This window comes from Microtus oregoni, unplaced genomic scaffold, assembly GCF_018167655.1.
Source record: "Microtus oregoni isolate MIOR12 unplaced genomic scaffold, Mior012 000006F_ref0000085, whole genome shotgun sequence".
In the NCBI taxonomy this organism is placed as follows: Eukaryota; Metazoa; Chordata; class Mammalia; order Rodentia; family Cricetidae; genus Microtus; species Microtus oregoni.
In genome coordinates, this window is record NW_024543065.1 from 42,678,538 (window position 1) to 42,699,805 (window position 21,268).

The 21,268-nt window shown below is 42.6% G+C and overlaps 1 protein-coding gene across 2 annotated transcripts in view; it reads right to left on the reverse strand.

The window, feature by feature from the left end:
* Nucleotides 1–318: 318 nt before the first annotated feature.
* The window catches only part of LOC121449692 (leukocyte immunoglobulin-like receptor subfamily A member 3), an 83,926-nt gene continuing 62,976 nt past the window's right edge, over nt 319–21,268 (reverse strand). For both annotated transcript variants that reach the window (XM_041654320.1, XM_041654321.1), the window contains 4 exons: nt 11,707–11,742; nt 8,447–8,731; nt 6,141–6,428; nt 319–532 (listed from right to left, as the gene is read on the reverse strand). In XM_041654320.1, the coding sequence (XP_041510254.1) occupies nt 414–532; nt 6,141–6,428; nt 8,447–8,731; nt 11,707–11,742 (728 nt within the window). In that variant the 3' untranslated portion in view covers nt 319–413. The remainder of the gene's footprint in view (nt 533–6,140; nt 6,429–8,446; nt 8,732–11,706; nt 11,743–21,268) is intronic.

A 21,268-nucleotide genomic window follows, 5' to 3' on the forward strand; every position in this document is an offset into this window, starting at 1 on the left:
CCCTCTGTATGCTGTGAATATCATTGGTTAATAAAGGAACTGCTCTGTGCCTATAGCAGAGCTATAGGGGAACAGAGGTAGGTGGGGAAAACTAAACAGAATGCTGGGAGAAAGAAGGGTTGAGTCTGAAAGATGCCATGTAGCCCCACCGGAGACTGATGTCAGAACTTTAGCTGGTAAACCACAGCCACGTGGCCATACACGGATTAATAGAAATGGGTTAAATTAATATATAAGAGTTAGACAATAAGAAGCTAGAGCTAATGGGCCATGCAGTGATTTAATTAATACAGTTTCTGTGTGATTATTTTGGTGCTAAGCAGCTGGGAACCAAAAAGCAGCTCCCTCCTCCCAACATTGATGAGGTGTAGGAAGGGGTAGCTGGGCTCTCAGGTTAGGACTCTCTGAAGGCATCATGGGCTCTCTCTGCTGTTGCAAGCATCCAGCAGTAGAACCCCAAGACCTAACAGGATGACGATAGCCAGGATGAGCCGAATGTGATTCTCTAATCTGCAATCTGATGTAGAAGATTCTGTGGAGAAAAAAGAATTTAAAGTGTTATTTCAACAATATCAATTTATTTGTGGTTGTTTTTTCTCTAATAACCACTACATTTGGTCTTAGAATGAAATACGCCTCTACGTAAGTTATAGAAAGACCACTTCTGCCAACTACACAGAACTGTATGGACAGCTAAGTGTTTTGGTTGGACGAAGCAGGGGCAAATTAGATTACAAAATTTAGCCACTGCATCACTTTCTACAATGTCAGACTCAAAATATTATCATATCTCTTCATGACAAAGAACAAAAGGAAATACATGTTGAAGCTATACCAAAATCATTACAAACTATCTAGATTTGAATCAGTGCTATGATAATGTCAATCTGGCATTTCTGGTTCTAGTATATTCACTAGAACTAGAATCTGTGCTGCAACTTAAACCATTAACTACCTAGGACCCAGTTTGTATTTGCAAAGTGAAAGTTCATACTTGTGCTGATGTGTCTCTTAGCTTCAATTTCACAATGCAAATAGCAATAATCTAGTTGGTTTGATCAATACTAGATGTCTCTCTGTACTTCATGCTTGGACAATGTAGTCTGATAACGCTGGCTTCCTAAACTTTCCTATCTCCATCCTGTCTCTCCACACCCTTATTTCCTCCATTTGTCCCTTTTCTATTGTGTTTGACATTCTTTAGTTTTGATCCAATGTGTTTAACCAGAGCCATCTGTGTGATCATGAGTGCACAACTCTTCATGGACGTCTAGTAGGCTTGCGAATGGTTACACAGCCATGCCAGTGATGCCTCAATTTCCAGAAGCTGTCAGTGTGATGAGTTCATCAGGAGTGTGTCAGCAACTCTTTAGTCTTTCTCTTTAGTTGATGAGCTCAATATGAGGCAGCCTCGGTGGCAAGTGCAATTTCAAGGAGTTCATAATGGATTGGGTATCTCATGTCCACAAGGGGCAGTATATACCCCTTCTTACCATCTTTCAGCTTACTTTCTTTTCCTGACAGCCTTATCACACATGACAAGAACATAAGAGCATGGGTTAAATACTAGTCAAATTTCAGGATATGCTTAAAGAAAAGCAGCACTTTGCACAATGAATATACACTAATAAAAAGTTTTATGTGCAGACAATGAACTATGGACAACTACATGAAACAGAGAGCAAGACAGGTGGTATTTTAGAGGGAAGAGTACATCAGCTGATTGTCCAGAGTCAGAGATCAACAGTGAAAGCATATACAAGTAACATTATACAGTGTTAGTGCTTATGTTTAGGCATATATATAAACAAAATAAAAATTGGTGAAGATAGAGGCCATGAATTTGAAAAAGGGCAGATGTAGGAGGGTTTGGAGGGAAGAAAGGTAAGAAAGAATGTTACAATTGTATTATAATCCAGAAAAAGAATAAGTTTTGCCTGAACTTGTTGTGTGATAAATGGACATGAGAGGCAAGAAGAAAGTGGAGAGATAACTAGTGACCATGATAGTTGGAGAAAGGTGATGTTGGCAGGATGGGGGAAAAGGGAAGTGGTCTAGGGGTGTTTTTAGAAAAGGAAATATGGAATGTGGTGAAGAACCATGTGGGAGCAATGCAAAAGAGAACCAATAAATAATATATGTAAGAGGACACATGAAATCTCCTGCAATCAAAACCTGAGGTCAAGAGGATGCTTGGATATTGGCCAACTAGGAGCTCTGTTGAGATGATACCAGACGTCTAAGCTGAATGATGTCAAATACTCCATTAGTTACACAACCCAGGCTCATGAAGGTGCTTTAGACTGTAGAAGTAAAATTAATGGCCCTCAGAAAATAATTTATTTGGGCAGATGTCTAATTATGCATATTGCTTTTTCTTTTTGATGCTGTAATAAAGTGCTTGATTTATCTTAGACTTCTAGGTCACACTCTGTCATTGAGGGAGACTGCTCAGAAACACAAGCAGGAACCTGAAGCTTTAACCATGTATGGATACTGTTTGCTGCCTCCCTAACACTGGGGTCTTCCTCAGCTAATGTTAACTGAGGTATTGGCAGTCATATAGGAGACTGCTAAAATCATTCAATGACACAAACAAAAAAATGAATGACAGCCAGGAACAGTAATGCCTACACCTTTAATCCTAGCACTTAGGAAGCAGAGGCACACTCACCTCTGTAACTTTGAGGACAGTCTAGTCTACTTACAAAGTTCAAAAACAGCCAATACAACACAGTGAGGTCATGTCTCTAAAAAATTTTGAATGACAGAGAAAGATAGAAGATCAAGCCTCAGAGAAAAAGAAATTAACAGGCTTACACATTCTGGATAAGAGAAGTCTAACGCTGGAAGTCCCTTAAATAGACACTGACTTGAGTATTTTATAGAGCCCCTGGGTCCTCTCTTTGCCCTTCTATTCTGTTTGCCTACCCACATATGCATTCCCACCTTCTTTCTCCCAATACCTTTAGAGAATAAGAAGCAACCATGTCAGGGAGCCTTCCCTCATTTCCCTTTCTACCATTGTCCCTCTAACATACATGGACATTCTGCCACCTCCTAATAAATGGACTGAGGTGTTTGTTCCCAACTTCCCAGACCCAAAATAATCACTCAGAAACTATAGTATTTAAATCAGTGCTTGGCCTATTAGCTCTAGCTTCTTATCAGCTAGCACTTACATCTTAGTTTAACCCATTTCTTTTCATCTGTATTTCGCCACATGGCTGTGGTTTACTGGCAAGGTTCCATCTGGCGTCTGTCTCTGGTGGGGCTACGTGGCTTCTTCTTACTCTGCCTTCTTTCTCCCAACATTCAGTTTAGTTCTTCCCGCTCTGCTCTACACTATTACAGGCCAAGGCAGATTCTTTATTCATTAACCAGTAAAAGCAACACATATACAGAAGGACTTCCCACACCACTTAGGGCATTAGGCTGGGCTCTCACACATCAGCTAATTGTTTTTGAAAAAAACTACCACACAAACATACCTACAAGCCAATCTAATCTAGACAATTCCTTACTCGGGTATTTCCTCTCAGATGACTCAAGACTATGTCAAGTTGCACCAGCTAACTAGTGCAAACAGCAGCCACTCCTCCCCTTGATGACTGTTTACACACAAGCTCACCACACACTTTCCCATTCTTGGCTCTCTGGGACATTCATATTTAGTGTTCTGTTGTTGTATTTAGCTGCCTGACTTAGTGCAAGTAAAGTTATGTACTTGAGTAAAGGAAGCATGCTATCAGTTTTAGTTTGGCTTAAATATTTTATCCTTGGAAATTCCATATGTATATTTTTTTCAATCTGCTTTTGTTCTTTTCATACTTCATTTCCCATTCTCATCCCACACCCAGCTGCACCAAACACCTTCTTTATCCAACAAGTCCAATTCCATCCTTCACGTGTTATTTCTTTTTTCTGCCTCCTTGTGTCCACCCTTTCATACTTTACCCGTAGTTCTTTGGAAATGTCTCTGTGTCCCTAGTCTCCATACTTACAAGATGTCAACTCCACTGAAACTCTGAAACATCCAAATAACTGGATGAGCTTAGGATACAGAACTGAATCTGCCCTCTTCCTACATAACCTTACAAAGTCCTGATTCAAATTCCCTTTGTTCTCTTCTGCAAATGTCTTTGTATCTTCTCCGCTAGGGTGATGGCTATTCATGTGCAGCACTGTGCTCACAAAGTATGATATAAGACAAAGATGCAAGTCTTCCTGCATAAAGAAGCTAGCACAGAACCTTTCAAATTCTCTATCACTATTAACTAGCAAGGTGTATATGTGTTTCTCTGTGTGCAAGTGTATAAACTACAGTATAAACTACATTTGGGTACATGGCCAACAACTGTGTGGAATACAGTGTGGGAGGGAGAACTGTGGTTGGCATATAAAATGAATTTTTTTAAAAAATAAATTTTAAAAGAGGAAAAGCAAAATTAACACACAAAAATTGTTTCCTACATTTTCCACTGGACTGATGACTGTTCAAAGATGGCACCATGATGTCCAAATGGTGGTGGGACAGGTAAGTGTAGTACTCGTTCCTTGTAGTGGGAGGATGCTTCTTTGTTCCCCGCTGCCCCAACCATGAAATAATCACACAGAAACTATATTGTTTGCAATATAGTTTGGCCAATAGTTTAAGCGAATTTCTGACTTACTCTTATATCTTAAATTAACCCATTTCTATTAATCTGTGTATCACCAAGAAGTCGTGGCCAACTGACAAATTTCAGTGTGCTTCAGGACAGGTTTTTGTCCCTGACAGAGGCTACATGGCTTTTTGTGACTCAACCTTCTTTTCTCCCAGCATTCAGTTTAGTTCCCTCCTCCCCACACCTAGCTCTACTCTGCACTATCACAGGCCAAGGCAGCTTCTTTATTCATTAACCAATAAAAATGACACATATACAGAAGGACTGCCCATACCAGTTCCTCAGCAAGGAAACTTCCTTATGTAAAAGATAAGACCATTAAAAAGTTACATTACATATAATATTACAAATACAACAAACCAAGATGCAGAGTTGTGGCGCTCAGTCACAATGGCTACATCTACAAAACAACTAGTGAATTGTGAAAGAAGGGAAAGAAAGATTGTAGGAGCCAATGGATCAGGGAGTTTGTTGTGAGATTGTGTCTCCTACTAATATCAGAAGCAATACCCATAAAGTTTCCCCAACATGGCAACCTAAACATGAGCTGGATAAGGACAACAAGATAGACATGCCATAGTGGATGGGAGAAAGCCCATGAGGCCTCAGTCTACATAAATGACTATAAAGAACCTGGAATTCTGAGAGTGGAGAAATGGAATTCCCCAGGGAAGAGAACACGAATTGGTTATTCAATATCAAATGCTCATCTCTATAAACATACATATAATAACATTATACAGACTAAGCGGGTTATGCAAAAATATATTCATGTATATGCATATACACTGATGTACATATAATTAATGTAAAAATAAGCCATGGATTTGAAAGAGAACAAGGAAGGGTCCATGGGAAATTTTAGGGAGAAGGAAAGGAGGGGAGAAAATGATGTATTATAATCAAAAAAAGCAAAAAAAAATTCATGATCTCCTGAGATCTAAAAAAAACTATCATCAGGACGGGCGGTGGTGGTGCACACCTTTAACCCCAGCACTCGGGAGGCAGAGGCAGGCTAATCTCTGTGAGTTCGAGTCCAGCCTGTTCAAGAAGAGCTAGTTCCAGGACAGGAACCAAAAGCTACGGAGAAACCCTGTCTCAAAAAAAAAAAAAAAAACTACCATCAATCTCATGGAGAAACTAGCAGATACTCTTTCTATTTTTCTGTCACCATTGGCTAGTGATGTACTTGTCACACATATAACTCAGAAAGGAACATTCTGAAAGATGACTCTCATTATGAACAGATGAGGACATCTATTTCCCAGACGAATATGTCCCCAAAATAATATAATCAACACATAATGCTCAGAGCCCATAACACAAATAGAGCAATTTCAGTCAGAATAGCAGGGCAGTGTGCAGCATGTGGCACACAGAAGACATAAAGTGGAATTGATACATCCCACAAGGAATCCCTTGAGACCTCCTGTCTAAGAACAGAGATAAGAAACAAAAACCAGACATACTTACGTGGAATTGAAAACTCAAGCAGATCACTAGGCAGTGACCACAAGTAGGAAGTTTGTTTGTGAGAGCCAAAGCATCTGTAAGTCCTCTTGTTCCCAGGGCTCACAGGGGAGATGAGGAATGTGCTGTGGTCCTGACGTGAGCAGCTCTGGGGAAAGGAGGCACTTCCACCTCTGCAGAGGATGAAGATGTCAAAGGAAGGATGCGTGTGACAGAGGAGAGTCATATTTCTTTCTGAGATTTCCTGAGGTCCTGAATCAGCACTAAGGAATGACTTCTCATTGTAAACACCTGGAAATGGAAAAATATTAGCTGGTCTTTGTGACATGGTCGTTTAATCCTAGCACTCAGGAGGCAGAGGCAGGTGGATCATTCTGAGTTTAAAAACAACCTGCTTGTCTCCAGCTAAGGCTCCTAGTAATAGTGGAAAGGGTGATTGAACAGGCCATCTACTGTAATCAGATTGGTGACTACCCTAATTGTCATCAGAGAGCCTTCACCCAGTAACAGACGGAGGCACAAGCAGAGATCCACAGCCAAGCTCTGAACTGAGCCCTGGGAGTCCTCCTGAAGAAAGGGAGGAGTGATTGTTTGAGCCATGGGATCAGGGTCCTGATAGGGGAACCTATAGAGACAGTTGAACTGAGCTCATAGGAGCTCATGGACTCTGGAGCCTGTGTAGGACTGACCTAGGGCCCTCTGCATGTGTGTACTTTGATCTATTGCAAGACTCTTAGCAGTGAGATCAGGACCTGTTCCTAGCACTTAGCTGGCTTTTGGAACCTGTTCCATGCTGGATTACCTAGTCCAGCCTTAATGCAGAGGGAGGAGCTTGGTCCTACCTCAACTTGATGTGTCATGCATACTTTGTTCAAGAACATGGGAGGCCTGTCCCTTTCTGAATAGAGATGGGGAAGTTGATGAAGGGGTGCGTAAAGGGGAGCCTGTGGAAGGGAAAGGATGAGAGGAAGGAGGGAAAACTGTGGTTGGTATTTAAAAGAAACAAGAAAACTGTTAGATAATAAAAAAAAATTAAAAAAAAGAATGAGGGACCAGGCTCAGTAAATAAATAAATAAATAAAAACAATCTGCTCAATATTGAGGTTTCAAGAAGAGCCAGAATTACAGGATGAGACCCTATGTCAAAAAATTTATAAAAAGACTCTTGTCTTAGTTACGGCTTATATTGCTGCTATGAAACAACATGACCAAAAGTAAGTTGGGGAGCGAATATTTTATTTGGCCTACACTCCAGCATTGCTGTTCTTCATTGATAGAAGTGATGAGAGGAACTGAAACAGGGCAAGAGGCTAGGGGCAGGAGTTGATACAGAGGTCATGAAGGGGTGCTTCTTACTGACTTGTTTCCATGTCTTGCTCAGCCTGCTTTCTTACAAAAGTCAGGGCTGCCAGCCCAGTGATGGCACAACCCATCATGGGCTGGGCTCTCCACTGTTGATCACTACTTGAGAAAATGCCTTAGAACTTGTTCTTATGGAGGCATTACCTCAGTATGTCTACTTCCTCTCTGATGACTTAGCTTCTGTAAAGTTGATACAAAACTAGCCAGTACAATGCTGTTGTTTAAAACATGATGAAATATAAGCCTACAATTCAGAGTCTGACCAGAGGGAAGAAAAGATGAAGACAAAAGGGAACTCATTCAATGTTAATCAACAAGGATCACAAAATGTGTTTGGATTATTTTCCATAAACCAGGACCATAGAGAGGCTCTATGTATGTACAAAAGGCTGCTGTCAGTTGCCATGAACTCCATCCTTTAGGGGCTATAGTCACCATTCTGAAGGAAGCCTAGAACATGGTCAGCACAGAGGGAGGGTCACAAACCAAAACAGAGGGTCTAGGGTCGAATCTTGATTGGTTGCGTTCTTGCCTAATATATACACTGTGCCCAGTGTTCTGTGACCATCACCACATGAATGGTGTTATTGTCAATGTCTCTAATGACAGTGCTAAGAGAGTAGCAGCAAAGGGACCAGAAGATCAAAATGATGTTTGAACTCAAAGCAAGTTTAAGGCCAGTCTGAGATATGTAAGAATCTGTTTCAAAAAATATTATTAGGAAAAATGGAAATTGAAAAGGAAAGGATGGAAAGAGGAGAGGAAAAAAGAGAGGAGAGGAATAGCAAAGAGAAGAGAGGGAAGGGAGGGGAAGGGAAAGGAAGGGAATGAAGAGATCATTATATGGAGCAGAGATTCAGGACAGTGCTCATGATGGGGCATACGTGGTTCAGTGAGGTAGGCTTCCTGGACTAAATCTGAAGAAGTGTCCTTGAGCAGTTACTCACCTGTTATCACCAGTTCCAGATTGTTACTATTTCGTGACCATTGACTTCCATTAAAGTATGCACAGAAGTAAACCCCAGCATTACTCTGTGTTATATTCTTCAGACTGAGTTCAAACACCTCCTGGGCTCCCTGTGGGGTACCATCATACCACACAGTACTGGGTGCAAGACAGGCTAGACGCACAGTGGTCACTCCTGGAAGGGTCCTGCAGAAGATGGTCACATCACTGCCTGTGGAAACCACAACTCCTGGACTGACCCAGATGGAAGGCTGGGGTGGTGACCCTGGAGAGACACAGGAACAAGCACCAGTCAACTGATGTCAGGAGGTCCAGCTTTCCAAGGAGCTATAGAGTGGCTCCCACAACAACAACTACTAATCAAGAAAATGCCCCACAGACATGCTTACACACTAGTAGAGTGGAAGCAGTTCCTCACTGATGTTCCTTCTTTCCAGATGACTCTAGCTTATGTCATGTTGAAAGAAAACTAACCAGCACACCTCCAAAGTGAAGTCTCATTATTTTCAGAAATAAGCATCTGGTATATTTCAAAAGGCCTAATTATCTTTTCTGTTCCCAAACAATGGAAGAGTAAATCTTATACCTTAGTGCTATCAGGGGCTTCTCTCCTTGTCTCCTACAAGCTCAGTAATGAACCCTGTGGGTTGTCATTCTAATCACCAAACCTTCCCACTTTCCTGGGTAAGGTAAAATTCCATTAAATCACTGACCTATGTCTTACTTTGTCTCTTGCCTCCACAGAACACCCAACCTCTACGCCGAACTCCAATATCACATGAAGCCTGGGAGCCTCTGAAAATAAATGAATCCTTGGATCCACGTTTACCACCCCAATTCTCAGAAGCAGTTGACTCACAAACCCCATTCAAGTGCCCCATAATAGGACCTTCTGAAAGAGGCAGAGCTATCTGTGCCACCAGCATGAACCAGGAAGCTCTTTCTTAAAGGAACCATGCAGCTTTTCCTGCTAATGTTGAGTCAGGAAGCCTTCTCTTAAAGGTGCCACACCTCTGCTTGCCACCAACAAACAGCCTATCTAAAAACATACAGCTGCCAAGAAGCCCCAATTGACTCCCACTTTTGGGTCTAGAAGCCCTTTTTTATTATTCAAGCTTTCTTAGGCCCTGTGTGGATATTCTTGCCAAAAGTTTGGGTGCCATTTGTAAACTGAGACTGCATTTTCATTTTCTGGCTGCCCAGAAACTATATTAATTACAATATTATTCGACCAATGGTTCAGGCATATTACTAGCTAGTGCTTACATCTTAAATTAACCCATTTATATTGACCTATATATCACCATGAGGCTGTGGCTTACTGGTAAGATACCAGCATTTTCTCCTTCTGTAGCTACATAGTATCTGCTTGATTCCATCTCCTTTCATCCTCTATCTCTGCTTGAATTTTCCAAATTTCTTTATTCTGCCCTGCTGTATTGGGAAATAACAAGGCTACCTAGAAGATACAACAATTATATTTTCATTCATTATAAGGGAAATCTCACAAAAACAGGAACGAGAAGGCCAAGCTAAGCTGTACCACAAGGGAACACACAGAGAGCACACTTGGGCCTGTACCGTTTTTTCTCATGGTCTTAGCAAGCCACACCCTAAGTTGGTCCCAAATCTTAAAGATAATTGGTTAACCAAGCTTTCCCAACACCATGCCATAGGCCAAAGCAGCTTCTCAATTAACCAATGGCAATAAAACATAGTCACAGTATACAGAGGGGAATCCCACATCAGAATTCCATCTGTGCCATACACACATTAGACAGCATTCACTTCAACTCTGTCTTGTGGATGAAGCATCTTCCCAAGGGCAAAACTCAGTATGAGAGTCAGACACAGCCCCAGAGAGAGGAGGAAAAAGAAAAAATTGAAAATCAAATGTCTGCAGCTTCAGGAGGAAACATGTGTGTGCAGGTGTCCTCTCCTCTGTGACATTTGTTCCAATATCCTTCAGAGACACATATCTTGCAGGCTTTACTGGAGCACAGTTGAGAATCCCCATCCCAAAGATGGCTCCAATAGTAAGGACTGATCATTAAGTAACTGTGCCTATGGCTTATCAGAGGCCTTGAGTACCAGCCTCAGTACCCCCTCAGGGCTCAGAGTTGATGTCTATGGCAGACAAGAATCTGAGGGTAAAAAATTAACTCAACTACATTACCTCCGCATGTTCTTTATTTTTCATACAAGGGGAGAAAGTAAAGTGAAAGAGCATGGAGAAGAAGGAAGAGGAAAAGAAGATAGGAGGAAGAGGAGGAGGAGGAGGATCAGGAGGAGGAGGAGGATGAGGAGGAGGAGGAGGAGGAGGACAAAGAAGAAGAGGAGGAGGAGATAGAAGAGAAGGAGGAGGAGAAGGACAGTAAGGGGAAGAAGTAGTGAAGAAAAAAGAAGAAAGAGAAGAATAAAAGCTGTTCTCTACTAGGTTTCTAGTTTTTACAGACATAGTTGAAAATTTCCATAGGCAAGGACAATGATAATATGCATATCAAAATGATTTTTTTAAAAAAAAAAAAGGCATGTAGAACCAGACAAAGCAATACTCCAAAACAGGTGACACCACCCAGGAAAAAGCCAGCACTCAAGGGGAAGTAGTACCTGACATCCCAAACCATTAGATAAAGTTACTAAACAACCATGAATCCTGGCTTCACCCATTCTCCTCATCTAATCTCTTTTGTGATAACTAGCTTTGGAGACACCCAGATTTGTTGGTTAGCAAAGTGGGGCATGCCGCCTTCTTGCTCAGTGCCTGTCTTCTATGGAAATTTCTACATGGTCTGTTAGCAGGTAACCACGTGGCATTCACTCTATATAAATTTGACATCTAGAACAAAGAGTGAATGCCACCCCTCCAAGGCATCCTGGTGTGGGGGAATGGCCATGCAGAGATTACACTGCTGATGTGTTCTAGGAATGAATCCCATTTCGAAGGGAAGAATCATGGGTTTACAAGGGTTGCACAGATATGCCAGCAACTTTTCCAAAAGACAAGTGTTCCCACAGCTCTGTGAAACGGGTTATTCCATGTGGACGTGTATATATACTCTTTCGGTGGATCTGCCTATTGGTCTGTCAGCTGTGCAATCACTGTATAGTTTTGTGGGCTCCAACAGTGGCTGCCAATGAAAATTCCTTCTCAGGATCTGCATAAGATGCTTCAAGATCCTCCCATGCTACTCTGAGCCAAACTCAGTTTCCCATGGCTAAAATAGAGAACAGACTCACCATGCTGTGCCCAGATCTTCTGAACCATTAAAAACACTGCAAATAGAGCAAAAGACCTGATAAGACAAGTTTATCCTGGTATACAATGATCCCAACCCCAGAGCTCAGCTCAAAACTCAAAGGCCAGATGGACAAGTTGAGGCCAGGGAAGACTCCTCTGCAGTCAACAGGCCAAGTCTTCATAGAGAAAGTTCTATGAGAGGAGCCAAGGTTATAAATCTGGGATTCTTTTTTTTTAATTAATTTATTTATTTATTAAAGATTTCTGTCTCTTCCCCGCCACCACTTCCCATTTCCCTCCCCCTCTCCCAATTAAGTCCCCCCCCCACTCAGCCCGAAAAGCAATCAGGGTTCCCTGTCCTGTGGGAAGCTGGACCCATTACCACTTTGGCTAAAAAGAATGAACCTTGTCACACTTACCAAGTCCAAGAAGAGCAGCTCCAAGGACCATGGCAGTGTCTCATGCCAGATTTTCACAGAAACAGAATACAGAACTTGTGACATAGTTCACACTGTGGGACATACCCATGGGACAGAGCAGGCTAAAGGCCAGAATGATGACATCCAATGCAAAAGAGGAAGAGGATGTTCTTGCACAAGACCTGTCCCTGGCACCCTTCTACCCACAGCTCTAGGCTGGGAAACTGTTCCTCTATGCACTTACTATTCTGGCTTTTAATTCTCAAAGATAGAATTTAAAGGGCTAGGGGCAATGCTGTTCTCTGGTATTCCCATATGTGATGTAGGAGACTTATGGCCAATGCTTCAGAAAACGGTGAGATGCAGCCAGAAATCAATGAGCACAAATTCATAATCTACAGAACAGTTAGACTCTTCTTGATGGGACACTAAATCTGACAACCTAGATGGGAGGGGATGCCAGTGAAGATGCTGGGGACCAATGCTTCTGTAGTATGTGGATGCTCTCAGTCAATTTCCCTAATTATCAAACTGCATAACCAAAAACCTTCAAATGAGCGACAATACAAAAAATCATTTAAAAGCAGGTTATAGAATAAACAGAGTTCTCAGAAGAAATCCAAGTGGCTAACATCATTGGTTGCCTTCTTATTCTTTTGCTCTTTGGAGGCTCACCACCCAGCTTCCAAATACATCGCAAGGAGGTTTATTCTTTTTTTGAATGAATACCCAGTCTTACCTTGACTTGTTTCTATCCAGCTTTTCTTTTTAATTATTTCATTTAAATAACTTTTTATTTATTTTATATACCAACTAGTTTCCCCTCCCGCCCTTCTTCCCAGTGTCTCCCACTTCCTATCTACCTCCTCCCCTTCCAAGCCTCCCCTGTCTTCATTCAGAAAGAGACAGGGCTCCCATGGGCTTGAACAAAGCATGGAATGTCAAGTTGAGGCAGGACCAAGATCCTCCCCTTATGTCATGGTGGGGCCAGACAATCCAGCATGAAAAAAGGGTTCCCAAAAGCCAGCTAAGTGCTAGGAAGAAGTTCTGGTCTCACTCCTAAGAACTTTACAAACAGACCAAACTACACAACTGTCACACACATGCAGAGAGCTTACATCAGTCCCATGCAAGCTTCCTAACTGTTGATCCAGAGTCCATGAGCTCCCATGAGCTCAGGTCCAGTGTCTCTGTGGGTTCCCCTGTCATGACACCGCTGGTTCATACAATCACTCCTCAGTTTCTTCAGCAAGAATCCCTGAGCTCAATCCAATGCTTGACTGTAGATCTCTGCATCTGCTTCCATCAGTTACTGGATAGAGTATCTCTGATGACAGTATAGGGTGTTTACCAATCTAATTACAGGAAATGGCCAGTTAAGGCACCCTCTGAGCTATTTAGCTAGCTTTTTTTAACTTACATTATCCTGTCTGTCTTTTGCCTCTGGGCTTTTACCTTTCTCTATTTGGGTATACCTTGTCTTTCCTTCTTCCATGTATAGCTGGATGTCTGGCCCCTTCTTTCTTACTCTTCAATTTTCTTTTCTCTCTTATTCTCCTTCTATCTATTCTCTGTCTGCCAGCCCCATGTATCCTTTCCCCTGCCTTGCTATTGGCTATTTAGCTTTTTATTAGCCCCATCAAGTGTTTTAGACAAGCAAAATAAAACAATTTCAGTGAGTTAAATAAATGCAGCATAAAAAAATTACAAAACATCTTGCATTATTAAACAAATGTTTATAGCATAAACAAAAGTAACACAACTTAAAATAATTTTCTATTGTAGGATAAAAATATGTTCAACTTTAGGTATCACAGAAATTAAAATTAAAATTACTTTGGAATTTCATCTTACTCTAGTCATAATGACTGATTGAGAAAACAAAACAATTCCCTGGAAACACATTGGGAATAACAGAACAAGGTAACAGCCACCAACTCTAGCAGACAGTGCCAAGCTAACCCACAGGCCATACCTGCCAGAAAATCAGGTAGGCTGCCAGTGCATATTCAATTCTCTCTCTATTCCCCATTTCCAGTCTCTTAGTCTCATCCCCAGCATTACAACAAAACACACTTGGCAGCCCCCTTCACATCTCTCATGGATCCCAGAGATCTTGCCACTTTTAACCATCCTCCTATCACTCATTGCTTTGTCCCAGACCCCAACTTAAAAGGTGCTACCTCCTACTAACCCAAATGCATCTCCTACAAGTGCAACAAGTAGTCTGGAGACAGACCCACACATCTCCCACTACCACTGAGATCCTACCCCCACCCAAGTTTTACCCAAGCCCAGTCTCCCTTCCCTATCTGACCTATGGGATCACAAAGACTTTGTCCACCAACCTTCCTTTCCCCAACTTATTCCACTATTACAGCCTTCAAGTATTCCCTGTGAAGAAACCAGCTAAGCAGACCAGGAAAAGAGGCAACACATACCATCACACTCTCCAAAAAATACAGAAGTGTAATAGAAACCAAGAAACAATACACACACCCAATAAAGACAAACCCAGAAATCAACACATAGATCTAGAATCATCCCAAACCCAGATGCCTACACACCAGTGTAAAAGTACAATTAACAACAGACAGGGCAATATATCCCCCACTAGATTCCATTGATCAGTAGGCTCTGAATATCCAACAAGGCTAAAGCACAAGAAAAGATCTTTATGAAAACAACTTTATGAAGATGATAGAAGTCTTTAATGAGGAAATGAAAAATCCATTAAAAGTGAGGAAGACACAAATATATAATGTATAGAGGTAACCAGGGTCATGGGTTCAAGCCCCATGTTGGGTGCCAGTCACACTAGTTAGCCATAGAGGCTGGTGGTGCATACTTTTCATCCAAGCACTAGAGAGGAATATAAGGTAGGATGAGATAGGAACTCACCCTCTTTCAGTCTGAAAATTTCATAGAAATAAGAACTCTCTAGTGGCTTGAGAGATTTGGTTGTCTAATCTTCAGGTTGAGCCCCAATATCTGTCTCTGTATTTTAATCAATAGTGTTACAAAACACCAAAAATGTAACTTCTTGGCACCTCATTGGACATTCTCAAAAAATTGAGTACATATTCAGGCACAACACAAATTTCAACAGATAAGAAAAAATAGAAATAAGCCCCTACATCCTATCAGACCACCAGAAATTAAAGTTGGATATCAAAAATAACAGAAACAACAGAAAGCTGACAAACTCATGAAAACTGGAAAACCATCTATTGAAGGGAAAATGGCTCAAGACAGAAATAAATAAAGTCTTTCCAGAATTCAATGAAAATGAATACACAGAAAACCCAAACTTATGACAAAATTAAAGCAATGCTAATATCCTTCCAAGAAACATGAGTTTTTTGGACTGCAGGAATGTTAATCTGAATATTTCATTGTTGCAATAAGTCATGACCCCATAAACATGTTGTATGGAAAGGCCACAATTTTTGAGCTGTAGGGATTTTAAGCTTAATAATAAGAGAGACCTAGAGGGGTGATCTGCCCTGTGGCTAAGCTGCCATGCCACAAGCTGCAGAGGGGAGCAAAAGGCTGAAATTGAAAGCAGCTGCCTTGTGGATCTGACCAATCTTGTTGGCAGCAGTAGCAGTGGCAGGGACAGTTTGAGGAAACTCCTTCCATTTGCCTGTTGCACTGACAGTAATAAGAAAGCTCCCATAAAAATGGAGCTGGCAGAACATCAGTGAAGTGAGGGTAGAAGCTGAAGAAGTAGGCCATTAAGGCCTGGGGGTTTAATATGGCCTCTAAAATGCATCCATCTCAGGGGGAATTGACATGGATGGCTTGCTACCCATAGCTGAAACCATGGGGAAAAAAAAACAGCAACACCACAAGGCCTATAATGGGACGTCTTCCCCTATAGGTGGGGTGTAAAGCAGCACGAACACCACAGCACCCATAGGAAAGCATCCTCTGCCCACAGGTGGGGTACAACATCCTGACTGGATTTGGTCAGGGTGACTCAGAAGGCAGAGAGGCCAGAAGCCACTCCAAATGGCCATACACAGTGGGGTGGGGGAGAAAGAAAAATCTGAGGGACCCTGGGCCCCCAGTTGAATGTACTGCACAGTGTATGCAGTGCTAGCATGGAAGGACTGACCCTGGGTCAGTCTGGTCATGATTTTAACTAAGGAGAGCAATCCAGAGATGAATGTCAGCAAAGGGATCAACCGTCCGTAGTTGGGGGCTGCCTCCCTGTTTCTAGGAACACCAGAATATTGCTGGAAGCTCACTGGTCAATTCCTCGGGTTTGAAGATATTGTTAAGCTGACCAGAATCGAGGAAACTCACCAACTGAAGCTGGTGGTGTGCATAGAAATCACGTGTAGAAATTGTGCTCAGGTATATGGAACACGTGGCTGTTGTGGAAAAATACCGAGTTCTGGATCCCAACTCCAGGAGTGGGGAAAGGGGTGGGAGAGCCATCTGAGTCCTGCAACCAATGTACTGAGTTAAATAAAATGCTATGGATCCCCAAGTGGCTGCAGGAGCAGAAATGCTGCAGGTCCCCAAATGGCAGCACTGGGCATTGGGTCCAAGAGCAGCCAGTCCCAGGCAGGGACAGCACACAAAACTATGCCACAGGTCTTTGAAGGTGGTCCTGGGCAAGGAACCACAAGGCAGGTGAGAGACAGATGGATAGGCACACCATGCAGGGTGAGGTTGGATATTTATTTAGGAGGTTGTGGAAGGGAAGGGGAGAAGATAGAAGAGCAGAGAGAGAGAGAGAGAGAGAGAGAGAGAGAGAGAGAGAGAGAGAGAGAGAGAAGAGAAAGGACAGACAGAAATTGCCTCTTCACGGGGGAGATGGAAAAGGAAGGGTCTCAGGCCTCAGCAGATGGGGGAGGGAGTAGGCATGGCTTGTCTCTTAAAGAGACAAAACAGATCATTACATAACTCAAGCTCAGAAAGACAAGCATGGTATGTGCTCACTTATAAGTGGATATTGCTGGGCGGTAGTGGTGCATGCCTTTAATCCCAGCACTTGGGAGGCAGAGGCAGGCTTATCTCTGAGTTTGAGGCCAGCCTGGTCTAAAAATTTAGTTCCAGAACAGGGAAGGCTACACAAAGAAATCCTGTCTCAAAAAAATGAATATTAGGTGTAAAGTAAAGGATAAGTTGGCTGCAATCTACAGCCCAGGGAACCTAGGGAAAAAAAGGAGGGGCAAATGCATTTCCCTGGGAAGGGGAAATAGAAAAGATCTTCTGGGTAAATTGGGGGGATGAGGAATGAGAGCAGTGGGTATGGGAAGGATGGGAACATGAAGGATTGGGGTGATCTAGTTGGGGGTGAGACGGAGGGGGAGAGTCATGAAAGAGATGTCTTGATGTGGAAGGGGAATTTCAGGGTTAGGGAGAATGATGCCAGGGGAATTCCCAGGAATCCACAAGGATAACCCCAAATAATATGGCTAACAATAATGGAGAGGGTGCCTGAACTGGGCATCTCCTCTAGTTAGAATGGTGACTACCCAAATTGTCATCAGAAAGTTTTTATCTAGTAACTGATGGAAGAACTGATGGCAGAGATCCATTGCCAAGAATTTGGCACAGCTTCTAGTGTTTTGTTGAAGAGGGGGAGAAGGGTTGTACCAGCTAGTGGGCTCAAGGTCATGACAGAGTAACCCACACAGATGGCTGATCTGAGCTTATGGGAGTACAGGAACTCTAGACCAACAGCTAGGAAACCAGCGTGGGAGCAGTCTATGCCCTCTGTGTATGTGTGACAGTTGTGTAGATTAGTCTATTTGTGAGGATCCCACCAGTGGGACCAGGACATATCCCTGGAGATTCAGCTGGTTTTTAGGATCCTATTCCCCATGCTGAGCTGCCTTTCCCACTCTTGATGCAGGGGGAAGAGCTTGATCCTCCCTCAAATCGATGTGCCATGCTTTGCTGACACCCATAGGAGGCCTGCCTCTTTATGAATAGAGACTGAAGCAGAGTGTATGGGGGTATAGGGGGAGGTGGAGAGGACAAGGGGAGAGTGATGTGGTATTCCACTCCGTGTGCCATGAATACTATTGCTTAATAAAGAAACCACCTTGGCTTGTGATAGGGTTGAGTACAATCAGGTGGGGAAAACTAAACTCAATGCTGGGAGAAAGAAGGCAGAGCCAGTGAGACACCATGAAGCCCACAGAGCGGAAAAATGTGAGGTGCCAGATGTAACCTTGTCAGTAGGCCACAAGCCTCGTGGTAAAATATAAAATCATGAAAATGGATTAATTCTAAAGGTAAGAGCTAGCTAATAGTACATTTAAATAATTGGCCAATCAGTGATTTAAGTAATATAGTTTCTGTGTGATTATTTAGAATCTGGGAAGTTGGGAACAAATAAGCAGTCTCCATACAATAAGGAGAGAGCAAGGGGAGACTTTGGTTGGGATGTAAAATAAATTAATAAAATTAGTTAATAATTGTTTTAAAGAGTCTGAAGTTTTAGACATTTTCAACCTTCAAAGCCTGCACAAAATTCTCCAAAGGCATAGGAACTCCCTAGCACACAGTGAGGAGCACTGACAGTGAAGGGAAAGATGCTGGGTAGAGGTGATCACAGTGTTGAGTCGTGGCAGTGAAAAGCAGCTGTGATGACCAGGTGCACAAAAGCAGCTGTGATGGCCATGTCCACAAAAGCAGCTGTGATGGCCATGTGCACAAAAGCAGCTGTGATGGCCATGTGCACAAAAGCAGCTGTGATAGCCATGTCCACAAAAGCAGCAGTGATGGCCGTGTGCACAGAAGCAGCAGTGATGGCCATGTGCACAAAAGCAGCAGTGATGGCCATGTGCACAGAAGCAGCAGTGATGGCCATGTGCACAGAAGCAGCAGTGATGGCCATGTGCACAGAAGCAGCTGTGATGGCCATGTGCACAAAAGCAGCAGTGATGGCCATGTGCACAGAAGCAGCTGTGATGGCCATGTGCACAGAAGCAGCAGTGATGGCCATGTGCACAAAAGCAGCAGTGATGGCCATGTGCACAAAAGCAGCTGTGATGGCCATGTGCACAGAAGCAGCTGTGATGGCCATGTGCACAAAAGCAGCTGTGATGGCCATGTGCACAAAAGCAGCTGTGATGGCCAGGTGCACAGAAGCAGCTGTGATGGCCAGGTGCACAGAAGCAGCTGTGATGGCCAGGTGCACAGAAGCAGCTGTGATGGCCAGGAGCACAGAAGCAGCTGTGATGGCCAGGTGCACAGAAGCAGCTGTGATGGCCAGGTGCACAGAAGCAGCTGTGATGGCCATGTGTACAAATGCCAAGTCAAGGGAATGAAGCATGCAGGTTTGAATAAGGATGGTCCCCATAGGCTCATAGGTTTGAAAGCTTGGTCCCCAGGAAGGGACACTATCTGAAAGGATAAGGAACTATGGGGTAAGATTTGAGATTTCAAAAGCCTATGCCAAGTCAAAAATCTCCTGCTCTGCACATGGATGAGGCTGTAGTTCTCAGCTACTGCTCCAATGTCTCCCTGTGTACCGCCATACTTCTATGCCATGATGACAACGGACTAAACCTCTGATACTCTAATTAAGCCCCAATTAAATATTTTCCTTCAAAAGAGTTCCTTTGGTCATGGGGAAACTTCACAGCAATAAATAGTGACTAAGACAGATCTCTATACACTATGGGATTTTACTCAGCTGTAAAGAAAATGGCAATTTGCACGTATGCAGGCGGAGGTGGAAATCATTATACTAAGTGAATTAATCCAGACCTAAAATGACAAATGTTGCATGTTCTCACTTATTTGTGTATCTCAATGTGGTGTATTTACATGTGCTGCTGTATTTAATTTGACGTACCTGCTGAAGTATCCAGAGAAATAGAACGGGACCGTCAGTATGGTGAAAAAAACAATACTAAAGGAGGTGGCAGAGCACAACACAGATGATGGTGAAGGGAAATACAGAAAATGGGGAGGGGGAGTTGATCAGTAAGAGGATTGAGAACATAGGGCAGAAGGAAAGTACAGAATGTTTAGCTTTTAAAAAGATGTTTGAGCCAGGCAGTGGTGGCACATGCCTTTAATCCCAGCAGATCTCTGTGAGTTCAAAGCCAACCTGGTCTCCAAGATCTAGATCCAGAAAAGACCCCAAAGCTACAGAGAAACTCTGTCTTAAAAAAAAAGAATGTTTGAAAAAGCCATTAGAAATCCATAAAATTGATAAGCTTCCTAAATATTTCATGTATATATAGATGTATGTGTATACACATATACATATATCCATATAAAAGTATGTAACTGGGGTTAAGGGAATTAGTCTCCTCTAGTAGGAATTATATGAAATCAAAAGTCACTGTATGATTCTCAAAGATCTTAGAAGAGGGAGAAAAAGAAATGATGACAAAGTGTAAAAACTAAGATATCAGTGTGGGTAGAAAGAAAAAGAGCTAGAGGAGCGAGAAAGTACAGGAAAGCACTAGAAAAGTGATGAGTATAAAGTCTAATGCCACAAATGTAATAAAATATCTCAATTAATACAATTGCTGCTCAAAAGATAAATCTAAGAAAGAAGTGCTGTTCTTGACAAGAAAACTCACACTGAAGGATGGATGCTGCTCACAGGGTCAAAGGTGAAGGAGCGTAGTGAGAGAACAAGACAGAGTGGGGAACTCCTAGCATGAGCTGGGGTAGAGATGCAACATAAGCAGTTAATTTTAAGAATCTGGCTTGAGGGGAAAGACATCAAGAAAGAAGACTCAAGTGAAAGAAGTAAGGCTGGGGTCATGTGGACAGTAAGTACTCTCTCTTATGGAGATGCACAAGCAAATTGGGAACTCATTGAGCTGCTGATGTTATATATGTCAGGAATGGGGAGATAGGTTAGCTCCCATCATAGGGCTTCTCCATAGGAGAACGTCTAAGGCTTCAGTCAGCATGGATGAAGAAGCTGCAAATGGCACTTACTACACTCACTATCAATATCTACATAAGGACCAGGGGAAGGATTTGGCATTCCCAAGTGTCTAGGGGCGGGGGGTTGGAATCCATGACATGGATATGCTCATGTCAACAATGCAATTCACTCACGTTCCAAAGTAGCATGTCCACAGGATAGCAGGGAACAAAGAAGAAGAAGTCAATCATATGAAGAGAAATAAGAAATGAGGGATGGGAA